Source organism: Camelus dromedarius, chromosome 5 (genome assembly GCF_036321535.1).
Source record: "Camelus dromedarius isolate mCamDro1 chromosome 5, mCamDro1.pat, whole genome shotgun sequence".
Lineage (NCBI taxonomy): Eukaryota > Metazoa > Chordata > Mammalia > Artiodactyla > Camelidae > Camelus > Camelus dromedarius.
In genome coordinates, this window is record NC_087440.1 from 43,542,155 (window position 1) to 43,556,252 (window position 14,098).

General features: G+C 32.0%; 1 protein-coding gene across 10 annotated transcripts in view; it reads left to right on the forward strand.

The window, feature by feature from the left end:
- Window positions 1-14,098, forward strand: part of MIA2 (MIA SH3 domain ER export factor 2) — an 81,382-nt gene that overhangs the window by 22,817 nt on the left and 44,467 nt on the right. For all 10 annotated transcript variants that reach the window (XM_031453638.2, XM_031453637.2, XM_010983774.3 and 7 more), the window contains 3 exons: window positions 7,169-7,300; window positions 9,067-9,088; window positions 9,177-9,265. In XM_031453638.2, the coding sequence (XP_031309498.1) occupies window positions 7,169-7,300; window positions 9,067-9,088; window positions 9,177-9,265 (243 nt within the window). The remainder of the gene's footprint in view (window positions 1-7,168; window positions 7,301-9,066; window positions 9,089-9,176; window positions 9,266-14,098) is intronic.

Below are 14,098 nucleotides of genomic sequence, written 5' to 3' on the forward strand. Positions count from 1 at the left end.
GTGTGTGTGTGCTAAATATGCTATGCTCACAATACTGGCCTGGGACCTAGGATGGCACAACACTGCTCTGCTTTTTGATTTTTTTTTTTTTTAGTTACATTATTTTTTGAGATATAATCACATAACATAAAATGTATTCTTTTGTACTATCAAATTTAGTGATTTTTTTTGGTATGTTCACTGTGTTGTGTAAACCATCACCACAACTTGCAAATACTTTTATCACCCTAAAAAGAAACCCTGTGCTTATTAGTAGTCAGTCCCATTTCTCCCCTCACTCCATCCCTTTGCCGCCACCAGTCTACTCTGTCTCTATGAGTTTGTCTTTTTGACATTTCATGTAAATGGAATTGCTCAATATGTGGCCTTTTGTGTATGGCTTCTTTTACTTAACACGCTTTTGAGATTCACCCATGTTGTAGCATATGAGAGGACTTCATTAATTTTTATGGCTGAAAAATATTTTCGTTGTCTAGATATACCACATTTTGAGTATTCATTCATAATTTAATGGATATTTGGGTTATTTGCACTTTTTGACTATTATGAATAACGCTGCTGTGGACATTCATGTACCAGTATTTTTAATGAATATATATTGGATTTATATCTAGGGGTGGAATTACTGGATCATGTTTACTGTGTGTTTAACATTTTGAGAAACTGCCAAGTTGTTTTCCACAGATGGTGCACCATTTTACATCCCCACCAGCAGTTTATGAGGGTCTAATTTCCCACATCCTCTCCAACACTTTTTTTTCAATTGCTACCCTAAGATGAGTGTAAAGTGGTGTCTCATTGTGGTTTTGATTTACAGTCCCCTCATGACTACTGATGGTGAGCAACTTTACATGTGCTTATTGGCCGTTTGTGTATCTTTGGAGAAATGCCTATTGCCCATTTAAAAAATTGGACTGTTTGTCTTTATTGTTGAAGATAAAGGGTTCTTTATACATTCAGGATACTAGCCCCTGATTAGGTATATGATTTGCAAATAGTTTCTTCTGTTCTGTAGGTTGTCTTTTCACTTTTTTGATGGTGATCTTTGAAGCACCAAGGTTTTAAATTTGATGCAATCCAATTTATCTTGTTCCCTTTGGTTGCTTATGCTTTTGATGTCATATGTAGGAAACCATTGCTTAAAATAAGGTTACAGAAATTTACATCTGTGTTTGCTTTTAAAAGTTTTGACTCTTACTTAAGGTCTGTGATCCATTTTGAATTAATTTTTATATAATATAAAGTATGGGTCCGGATTCATTAATTTGCAAGTAGATATCCATTTGTCCCAATACCATTTGTTGAAAAGACCTCTCTTTCCTCATTGATTTTGTATTGGTACTGCTGTTGAAAACCAATTGACTATAATTTTTTTAAATTGAGATATAGTTTATTTACAATATTATATTAGTTTCAAGTGTACAACATAATGATTCAGAATTTCTACAGATTATACTCCATTTAAAGTTACTATAAAATATTGGCTATATTCCCTGTGCTGTACAATATATCCTTGTAGCTTATTTATGCATTGTAGTTTGTACTTCTTAACTCCCTCCCACTATCATTCCCCTCCCTGTTCCCTCTCCCCACTTGGTACCACTAATTTGTTCTCTATATCCATAAGTCTGTTTCCATTTTGTTACATGTATTTGTTTGCTTTATGTTTTAGGTTCCACAAATAAGTGATAGCATACAGTATTTATCTTCTCTGTCTCATTCATTTTACTATGCATAATAGTTTCCAGGTTCATCCATGTTGTTGCAAATGGCAAACTTTTATTCTTTTTTATGAATGAATAGTATTCCATTGTATATATGTACCACATCTTTATCCATTCATCTACTAGTGGACACTTAGGTTGCTTACATATCTTGGCAATTGTAAATGATGCTGTTATGAATATTGGGGTGGGTATATCTTTTTAAAATTAGTGTTTCTGTTTTCATTGGATATATGCCCAGGAGTGGAATTGCTGGATCGTATGGTAGCTCTAGTTTTAGTTTTTTGAGGAGCCTCTGTACTGTTCTCCATGATGACTGAACCAATTTACATTCCCACCAGCAATGTGCAAGGATTCCTTTTTCTCCACATCCTTGGCAACATTTGTTATTTGTGGTCATTTTGATAATGGCCATTCTCTGAGGTGATACCTCATTGTGGTTTTGGTTTGCATTTCTCTGATGATTAGGAATGTTGAGCATCTTTTCATGTCCCTCTTGGCCATCTGTATGTCTTCTTTGGAAAAATGTCTGTTCAGGTCTTTCATTTTTTAATTGGGTTTTTTTTTTTTTTGATAATGAATTGTGAGCTGTATATATATTTTGGATATTAAGCTCTTATTATACACAGTGAGCTGTGTATATATTTTGGATATTAAGCTTTTATTAGTCAGATTATTTCCAAATATTTTCTCCCATTCAGTAGTTGTCTTTTCATTTTGTCAATGGTTTCCTTTGCTGTGCAAAAGCTTTTAAGTTTAATTAGGTCCCATTTATTTATTTTCACTTTTTATATCCTTTGCCTTAGGTGACAGATCCAAAAAAATTTTGCTGTGAGTTTTGTCAAAAAAAGTTTTCTGCCTGTGGTTTCTTCTAGGAATTTTTATGGTTTCTGGCTTTGCATTTAGATCTTTAATGCATTTTGAGTTTACTTTTGTATATGGGGTGAGAAAACATTCTAATTTCATTCTTTTACATATCACTGTCCAGTTTTCCCAGCACCGCATATTGATGAGACTTGTCTTTTCCCCATTGTATATTCTTGCCTTATTTGTTGTAGAGTAATTGACTGTAAGCGTATAGGTTTATTTCTGGGCTCTCTGTTCTGTTCCATTCATCTATGTGTCCGTTTTTGTGCCAGTACCATACTGCATTGATTATTTTAACTTTGTAGTTTAGTCTGAAGTCAGGGAGCATGATTCCTCCGGCTCTGTTCTTTGTCAAGTTTGATTTGGTTATTTGGGGTCTTTCGTGTTTCCATATAAAATTTAAAATTATTTGTTCTAGTTCTGTGAAAAATGCCATTAATATTTTGATAGGGATTGCATTGAATCTGTAGTTTGCTTTGGGTAGTATTGTCATTTTAACAACATGAATTCTTCCAACCCATGGGCAAGGTATATCGTTCCATCTATTTGTGTCATAATGTTTATAATTTTAATAGTTTATTTCTGGATTCTCATTTCTACTCCATTAGTCTATATGTCTTATTTGTGTCATTATGTTTATAATTTTAATAGTTTATTTCTGGATTCTCATTTCTACTCCATTAGTCTATATGTCTATCTTTTAAATCATTACCAAACTGTCTTTATTACTGTAGCTCTGTAGTAAGTTTTTAAATAGGGAAGTATAAATACTCCAACATTGATCTTCATTTTCAGTATTGTTTTGGCTAATATGTGTGTGGATAGATAGATAGCCATGTGCTTGTATGTATGTATGGCTATATATCTGTATATAAAGAAATACTATTCCTTGCATTTCTATGTGATTTTTAGGATCAGCTTGTCCATTGTTATGAAAGAGGCATTGGAATTTTGACAGGGATTGCATTGACTCTGTAGATCAATTTGAGGAGAACTGCCATCTTGACAATATTAAGTCTTCTGATCTATGAACATGGGATATATTTTCCTTTATTTAGATCTTATTTAATTTCTCGCAAGTATTTTGTAGTTTTCAGAGTAAATTTATTCCTAAGTATTTTATTCTCTTTTTGCTATTGTAAATGGAAACATTTTCTTAATTTCATTTTAAGATTGTTTATTGCTATTGTATAGAAATATGACTAATTTTTCTGTTTTCATTTTGTATCCTGTGGCTTTGCTGAATTTGTTTGTTAACTCTACAGTTTTTTTTCTTTGGTATGTCTACATGGATTATTTAGGATTTTTTATATATAAGATTATGTCTTCCTCAAAGGTAGATAGTTTTACTTTTTCCTTTCCAGTCTGGGTGCCTTTTAATTTTATTTATTTATTTTTCTTTCCTAATGGTCTGGCTTGAACCTCCAGAACCATATTGAATCAGTGTGGAGAGAGTGGACATCCTTGTCTTGTTACTGATCTTCAGGTGAAAGGTTTCAGCGTTTCACCATTAAGTTTGATGTTAGCTATGAGTTTTTCATAGTTGCCTTCAGTCCTAGCCTGCTGAGTGTTTTCATCATGAAAGGGTATTGCATTTTGTTATTCCCTCCAGGATATCCATGTAGATTTGTCCAATAATCTGGTATTACAAAACTCACAGTTGGAATCATAGATTTGTGCATTATTATCATAGTGGTAATTAAAGCCATGGAAATGGACAAAGTTGAAAAGATAGTATGTTTTTTAAAAAGTATCTGGAATATAACTTGTTAATAAATGTGGAATTAGTAGATGGGTAGATGGATGAATGACTGAATGAATATTAGCAGTTTCTAATGAGGTAATTATTAATTTTACATACCCCATTTCATCTTGTTTGGGTGAACTCTAATTCTACCTTAACTCTTTTTAGACCATTTGACTCTAAAGCTCTTTTGATATTCTTTTAAAGGCAGAATTATTATTTTTAATGGTCACCAGTTTACATTTTTGTAAAATAAAAAAATTAAAGAAATTAAGAAGCATACTCAAAATAGTTTTTATCAAACTTAATTATGAATAATGAGTGAATCAGTACCTCTTTTAAACTTTTTGGTGGTTTATTACTAATTACAGGAAAAAAATCTAATTTATTATGTAAAGGAGAATTCATTTTTCAATTTTTATGTCTTGGAGAGTGTAGCTTCATGAAACTGCATTACAATCTGAGGGCCTGTATGTTGACATTCAATTATATTGTCTTTATTAATATAGATCATGTTTACTTGCAATTAGATGAAAAACAATTTTAATTTAACCTTACAATATTTTGTCAACTTGATTAATTGATTCCTTTAAGATGCTTGGTTTAGAATTCCTTTAATACTCATGTTAGGGAGTAGAATTGATTTTAAGTATTCTGTGATTAATCACTACCGTATTTTATGGAGGGTTACCCATTACTTCTAAAATTTAGGACCAATTTATAGAATCATGTGTAATTATGTATTTCATTATATTTATTGATGTTTGTTAAGTTTGGGTTTTTTCCCTATACTTTTTTTTTTAACGTTTTTTATTGATTTATAATCATTTTACAATGTGTCAAATTCCAGTGTTCAGCACAATTTTTCAGTCTTTTCCCTATACTTTTGAAGAGATAGGGTTCTATATTGTAGTTAAAATTTAAGGGTGAAAAGTCTCTATGAGAAAAACAGAATTACTAAGACTAGAGCAATGGATTTAAGATCAATTCTTGAGACTCAGATTCTTTTCTATTTCTCAGTCCGCTAGATCTCACTAGATTCCACTGGCTGAAGGCTTTAACCTAGGATTTGCCATTTCCTTTCAGAAGGAGTAATAAAATGCTACTGAATATAAGAAATATCACCATACTAAAGATAATTGCTTGTTTAATCTGAGAGATGCTCTTAGAATTGTCCCTTAAAGTGTTATAGTATTGTAAAGAGATCATGTCAATTGTTAGATTTTTGAAGTGATGTGCATTTTATGTTTTGACATAGTTAGCTGAAAGTAAGATGGTTGGAGACTATATAAACTGTAAAGAAAACTCCTTTTCTCTTCAGTTTTGTGGGTTGAATACCTCTTTCTCAGAAACAGAAGTTTTTTTTTTTAATCATTGATTGTTTCTAGTGATGTCACAATTCTATGAGCTGGTAACCAAGGTAATGTAAGGAGTGGCAGAGGTAGAGATAAGGGTAAAGGGGTATTTTTTTTTTAGAAGATGTATTTAGGTTTTTTTTTTTAATACAGTTGAATGAACTATAAATAACATTTTAGAAGAGAATATATATAGATCAGAGATATAAAAAAGATTTTGGAGAGGAGAATAGTTGATAAAGGGTGTTTTTCTAGGTAGAAAAGGCCTAAAAAGGGAAGATTTGCCATAGAGGTTTTGGATTGAACCCTGGAAAGCATCAAACCTGACTTGAGATTGTTCGTAAAAGGGTATTTTTTTTTCCTCCTGTATTTTACCTTTGTATGTGATTGAGAACTATGTGGGCCTGGTAACAAAATAAAAATAACCACATAGGATGAGGATGAAAAATGAGGTGACCCAGAGAAAGATGAAATACAGAACTGCAAATGCCTTAAGCTGTTTTGTGCTGAAGACTTGCTAGAGAGAGGGGTGTAGAAAGGACATGGTTACAGGATCATGGTCTTTGGAGGAGGAGTAATAGAAATAGTTCCCTTTATTGAGTACCTGCTGTGCATTTCATGCAGCATTATTCCCATTTCTAATAGAAGGGAGCCACAGAGGTAGGGTGGAGGGATTCAGATTCTAAATCCAAGGCACCATCAGTATTTTCCAAACTTTTTACAAAGTGAAGCAGCAGATCCTTTTTGCCACATAGGGAAATTGTGTTTGGAACTCAATATACAGAAAAAGCCGAAACTGGTTGAATCAGGGTCAGAGCACCTGATTCAGCTTCTTTCTCTGGCCTTCTCTCCTCTTACTCTCCGTTTCAGAAGCTCGGAGGCATCTGTTGAATACCCGTATGAAAATCGTTGTATTTCATCATACTGCTGTCCTTTATCACTTGTAAATAGTGGTTGAAAATTGCCAGAAAAATACCTCTGATACCTTCTGCTTGGTGGTAGCCTGGTAGTCAATTTCATGAAGAGAGTGTTAATAGTGTTTACTTGTAAACTTGTAGTTATGTTTGTGTCTTAGTCCATTGGCACTGCTGTAACAAAAGTACCATAGAGCGACTTAAACAACACGCATTTTTCTCACAGTTCTGGAGGCTGGGGACACCAAGATAAAGGTGCTGTAGATCTGGTGTTTGGTGAGGGCACACTTCTGGTTCATAGACTTCTCACTATAACCTCCTGTGGTAGAAGTGTCAGGGGAGCTTTCTGGAGCCTCTTTTTTAAGGGGACTAATCATTCCCCTTTATGAAGGCTCCACTCTCATGACTTAAGGCCCTACTTTCAAACACTATCAGATTGGAGATTAGTTTTTCACATAGGAATGTTGGGATTGAGGGGGCACAAAACTTGTGTATAGCAGTTTGTAATCAATAGTTTTTATCAAAAGTGCATTTTTTAAGAAGTTGATTTTCTTTGTCTTGAAGGTTGTGGCAGTATTGCCTGAGAATATGAGGCCGGGTTCTAATTTCTATGGTTTTCCATGGGAATTGGTGATATGTGCAACTATTGTTGGATTTTTTGCTGTTCTCTTGTTTTTGTGGAGAAGTTTTCGATCGGTAAGTAACCAATGCTATATTAAGTTATATAATACATAAGAGAATGTTCATTGTGTCCTCATATTGAACAAATAATATGAGAAACATACCTTTTGTTTTAATGAAACAAGTTCAGTTGTAATCTGGGCTCCTCATGTTAATATGTGGCTCTTAGAAACTGAATATGGATTTAGAGGAATTTTTTAAAGTGTAAAAATTAAAAACAATTTATTTGTAGGAGTATTCCACACTAATACTAAAACCTTACCTTTATTTCTTAATTGTTTATTATTTGGGGTCTGTTTATTTTTAGCAGTATATTAAACACCTGTGAATGTACCACCCAAGCTAGAATCAAAAACATTGACTGCCACTTACATATAGGTGATCCTTTCTCATTTCATCCCCCTGCCTCCTAGTACTAGAGGTAATTCTGTTCTGGAGCCTATGTTGATTATTCCTATGCCTTAAATTTTTTTTTTCTGGGGTCTTATCTACATATATCCTTCAAAAGTATGGTAATTTGCTTAGTTTCATGACATATATCATGTCTTGAAACTGTTTTTTACTCCATCCTGTATTGATTGCTAACATTCCTCCATATTTTGGGCCTATTTTGATTGTACTAGAATATGACATTGTAAGAATATACTACAGGTAATTTATACTTTTTATGGGCATTTGTTTCCAGATTTCTCTATTACAAATAATGCTGTTGTGTAGATTCTTACACATGTTTCGTGTTGTATATTTGTAAGAGAGTTCTGTCTTTTTAATACTTGAAAACCCTTACTTCCTTGTCTTTTAACATCAAATGTTACTTATTGAAAAGTCTAGTGTCAATGGGATTCTTACTCATTTGTAATTGATCGGTTCTCTGTGGAAGCTTTTAACTTGATATTCTTACTTCAATATAATATGTTTAGGTTAGATTTTATTTCTTCTTTAGAATTTTCTTGAATATTTAAATATGAGATCTTTTGTCTTTTTTAATTCTGGGACATTTCTTCTGCATTTTACATTTTTTTCCTCTGTGGGATTATTATCTTTTTAGATATTGGCTCTTCTCCTGACTTTCGTTATCTCAACTTTTTCCTCCTTTTTTTTAATGGTTTAGTTACCTTTTGAGATTGTTTCTGAATCTGATGTTTCAGTTCCCTAACTGTTCCTCATCTATACTTATTTTCTGTACCTTGACTTTTAAATCTTGTTTCTTTTAATTTAATTCCTATACATCTTCTGTAGATGATTTATGTCCCCATTGTTTGTTTGTTTGTTTTTTTAACTTATATTACCTTAGCCCTAAGCCTGGTCCCCTTAAAAATGGAATTTTTCCTTCATTGTTTGAGAGAGAGGTTAAAGAAGAAAAAAAAATATTTTTTAAGCTTTTCCTTATGGTTATCAGATCCATGGCCCCCTAGTAACATTTTTTAAACTGTTATTTTGGTTATTAATACTAGGGGAGATGATAATAGGGGCTTCCTTAAGTAGTTTGTTTTAGGGTCAAATACGTTTGAGGAGCAGTGGGCTAAATGAAATGAAACAGGTATGTTTAAGGTAGACTTTATTTCAGAGCCGTTAATGTGCTAACACAGTGAATCCTCAGTAGGGAGACTTTAACATGTAGCATTTTTTCTCATTGGAAATAGAGCACTTGTTGACTAACTTATGTTTATACTAAGGCAATAAGAAACCTGTTGTTTTTAAGTTGGCTGTAGAAGGTAAATAAATTATATTTGCTTGAATGTGTATTTGTTTTAATGTAATTTTTGTTAAAAATTTTTCAGATTAGAAGTCGGCTTTATGTGGGTAAGTTTTCTTTTCTGTTTTAGAGATCTCATCATTGTTATTTATAATTGAATAAATTAAAAAACTTGATAACATTAACTTTTTTTAGGAAGAGAGAAAAAGCTGGCTGTAGAACTTTCTACACTAATCGAAGAAAAATGTAAACTACTTGAAAAATTTAGCCTTTTTCAAAAAGAGGTAAGACATTTTTGAAAATGTTGACATTCATGTTAGAGTCAGAGGGCTTTATACCTTTCAATGCAGCTACTTCTGTGTAAGTTTATTAATGCTTTGTTTGCAAAGAATGAGAGTTCAGTTGCTCTCATATTACCAATCTTAGTAATATTAACCCTTGTGGTAGGTGCATAGTGGTTTCAGTTTTTGTTTCCCTGACTAATGAGGTTAAGCACGTTTTCATATGTTTATTGACCATTTGGATATCCTTTCTGTGACATTGCCTGGTCAAGGTGTTTTTTGTTTTTTTTTTTCCCTTCCAATTTTTAAAGGTATGGTTATCTATCTTTTTCCTTTTTGGTATGTAGGATTTTTTCTGTATTTTGGATACAAGTCTTTGTTAGATACCTGCATTGCAAATATCTTCTTCCACTCTGTTTTGCCTTTTTATTTCAAACGGTGACTTGGTAAGCAGAAGTTCTTACTTTTAACATAGTCTTATTTATCCATCTTTTCTTTATGTTGACTGCTATTTGCTTCCTATGTAAAATTTTTTTTTTGGTCTACTCAAGAATATGAAGTTATTCTTCTGTGTTATCTTTTAGAAACTCTTTTGTTTTACTTTTTTCATTTAGTCTTTATATTAGTTTGCTGGGACTGCCATAACACAGTACCACAGACTGGGTAACTTACACGGAAATTAATTTTTTTCACAGTTTTAGAAGCTCTTTAGTCCAGGGTCAAGGATGTACACAGCTGTACATCCATCACTACAATAATTTTTGAACATATTTTTTACCCCCAAAAGAAATACTGCACCCCTTAGCTGTTACTCTTTATGCAGTCTCTCCCACTCCCAAGCCATAGATGACTCACCTACTTTCTGTTTCTATAAGCTTGCCTACTCTGGATTCCATTTCATGTAAGTGGAATCATGCAGCCTGTGGTTCTTCATGACTAGCTTTTTAAACTTTGCATAATGTTTTCAGGAGTCATCCATGTTGTAGCATGTATCAGTACTTAATATCTTTTGTTTGCCAAATAATACTCCCTACCACAGTTGATATATCCGTTTTTCAGTTGATGGACATTTGGATTATTGTACTTTTTATTATAAATGGTGCTGCTCTGGATTTTCTTGTACAGGTTTTTGTGTGGATATATGTTTTAAATGCTCTGGGTATTTGCCTAAGAGTAGAATTACTGGATCTATATTTAACTTTTTGGAAGAACTGCCAGACTGTTTTCACAGTGATTGTGCTAGTTTATATTTCCACCAGCAGTTTGTGAGTGTTCCGTTTTCATATCCTTCCCAACACTTGGTATTATGTCTTTTTGATTATAGCTATCCTTGTGGGTGTGAAGTGTTGTAGCAGTGAAGTTTTAATTTGCATTTCCCTGATGGTCAGTGTTGTTGAACCTCTTTTCATGTGCTTATTGGCCATTTGTATATCTTTTTTGTAGAAATGTCCACTCAGTTCCTTTGCCTATTTTTAAATTGTGTTATTTGTCTTTGTTACTGAGTTCTAGCTTTATATATCATAGATATGAGTCCCTTATCAGGTATATAATTTGCAAACATTTTTTCTCATTCTGTGGGTTGTCTCCTCACTTTTTTGGTGGTGTCTTTGAAGCATAAAAGTTTTAAATTTTGATGATTCAGTTTATCTAGTTTTTCTTTTGTTGGTTATGCTTTTGGTGTCATTTCTAAGAAACTGTTGCTTAAAACAAGGTCACAAAGATTTACGCCTATGTTTCCTTCTAACAGTTTTATAGGATTAGCTCTTATGTTTAGGTCTTTGGTCTATTTTGAATTAATTTTTGTATATTGTGCAAGGTAGTAAGGGTCCAGCTTCATTTTTGGCATGTGGATATCTAGTTGTCCCAGTACCATTTGTTGAAAGAATTTATCTTTCCCCATTGAATTGTCATGACATCCTTGTCAAAAATCAACTTACCGTAATTGTGAGGGTTCATTTCTGGATTCTCAGCTGTATTTCATTCCTCTATATGTCTATCCTTAATGCCAGCACCACACTGTCTTGATTAGTGTAGCTTGGTAGTAAGGTTTGAAATCGGAAAGTATGTGTTCTATAGCTTTTCAAGACAGTTCTGAGCTTTTTGCATTTTCTGTGATTTTATGATCAGCTTGCAATTTCTGCAAATAAATTAGCTGGGATTTGATAGGGCTTATGTTGGATCTGTAGGTCAATTTGGCGAGTATTGCCATCTTAACAGTATTAAGTTTTCTGACCCATAGATATGAGATGCTTTTCCATTTATTTAGGTCTTCTTTGTTTCAGTTTTGAGGTTTTCAGAGTATAAAGTTTGGACTTTTTTTGTTAAATTTATTTCTAAGTATTTTATTCTTTTTGATGGTATTGCAAATGGAGTTGCTTTTTTTAAATTTTATTTTTGGTTTGCTCATTGCTGGTAGGGTGTTTATTCTCTTGTTTTTCTAAACATTTTTGGGACTTTTAGAAAGATCTACTCTTTTATTTCTGATAATTATTTGTCCTTCTTTCTCTCTTTATCTTCTTAAAAGCCTTGACAGTGGTTTATCAGTTTTTTAGTGTTTCCAAAGAATAATCTTTTGGCCCAGTTGATTCTTTTTACTTTATTTGCTTTCAATTTCGTTACTTTATTACTTCTTTTTTTCACTTCTCTTTCGTTTATTTGCTCTTTGCTCACTTCTTGGGATGGGTACTTAAATCATTGAGTGTTTAGCCTTCTTTTGTAATTTCTGTATTGAAGTTATAATTTACTTGGGAAGTTTGGCTTTCATTAAAGTATCTCACCACTTTTGCTATGTCATGGTTTCCTGATATTCAGTGTAAAATATTTTTACAATTTTATTGTGGTATCTTCTTTGAAGTATTGGTTATTTGTTAGCATATTTATTAATTTCTAACATGAGGATTTCCCAATAATTTGTTATTAAGCTTTAGCTTAATTTTACTTAATTATACTTAATTTAGAGAATATATTCTGTATAATTTCGGTCCTTTGTTGTTTGTTGATACTTATTTTCTGGCTTTACATAGTATTGATATTGGTACATGTTTCATATACAGTATATATGTATTATCCTTGTACCAATACCATTCCATTTTTTTTTACTAAAACTTTTTGTTATATAAATATAAAAATTAAATCACTTTTTAAAATTCATATTGTTTATTGGTTATTGTGAGAAATATGTTAACATTTCCCATTAAGATTTTGGATTTCTTTTTCTCTTTTTTTAGTTTTGTTAATTTTATGTATATTTAGGCTATGTTAGGTGCATACAGATTTAAAATTATTTTATCTTCCTAGTTAGAAATGAACCCTTTTATCATGAAACGCATTAATGAAATTAATATCATGAATTATTTCTAGTAATTCTTGACTTTTTGTGGTATATAGTGTTAACTACCTTAGTTTTCACTTAGTGAATATTTGCCTGATAGATCTTTTCCCACTATTTTACTTTCAACCTTTTTATATATGTATATTTAAGTTGTCTTTTTGGGAAATAGTATATAGTTGGGTTTTGCTTTTTTTAATCAGTCTAAAAAAACTTTTTATTTAGACTATTGAATTCATTTGCATTTAATGTAATTTCTAATTTATTAAGGTTCAAATCTATCATTTTAACTATTTATTTTCTATTTGACCTGCTGTTCCATGTGCCTTCTCCTCTTCTCTTTTGTTTTCTTTTAGATTGAAATAGCTTTTTATTAATATCTTCTGTGTCAATGGGTTTATTAGTTATGGATTATTTTCTATTCCTTTAATGGTTACCTTAGAGATTTGCAACGTGTATCCTTAACTTATTAAAGTCTAATACAAATTTGTGTGTTTACTACTTACTGGACAATGCAGAGATATTAGAATGCTTTAATTCCACTTGCATCCTTGCAGCCTTTGATCTAAGGGCCGTTGCACTATATTTTGATTTTATATTTATGTAACCCCCCAAATCATTTTGTTTTCCTTTGAAACAGTTAACAATCATTTGGATTTATCCACACATTTATTCTTTCTGTTGCTCTTCATTCTTTTACTTCCCTTCCAGCTTACATCTGGGATGATTTTTCTTCCTCCTAAAGAATAATAAATAGAAAGACCTTCTGGTCTTTCCTTTTCTGGAATAAGAAAACTGTTGATAAATTCTCTTAGCTTTTGCTTGTCTGGTAATGTCTTTATTTCTTCATTTTGTAGAATACTCTTATAGTAGTCTAAATTGGCAGTTATTTTCTTTAAGTGCTTTGGACATCTCATTTTACTTTTTTTTTTCTTGCCATGTTTGTGGGCTAAGTCAGCAATAAGTTTTGTTGAAATTTGATGATAGTATGTCTTTTTTCAGGATCTTTTTTCTCTTTCAATTTTTAAAATTGAGGTATGATTTTATAGTAAAATGGAGAGTCTTAAATAAGCAGTACCATTAGTTCTGACAAGTCTGTTCACCCATGAATCTGCCACTTCATCAATATATAAAATATTTCTATCACCCTTAAATTTCCCTGTGCTCATTTTCAGTCAGTCCCTTACCAGTACCCACTTTGTTTTTATCACTATACGTTAGTTTTTGTCTATTACAGAGTTTGTATAAATGAAATCATACTTCTGTGCTTGTCTGTTTTCATTTAGCATGATGTTTTTGAGATTCACTATGTTGTTGCATGTATTAGTAGTTTTTCTTTTTACTTATAAATAAATTTGTGTTGTAGCAACCTAACGCAATTTAAAAAATCCATTTATCTCTTAATATGCTTATTTTCCAGCTTTTGACCTTTATGAATAGTTACTATGATCATTCTATCAGGCTTTTTTTTCTTTTGTGTGTGTGTGTATATATATGTTTTCATTTCT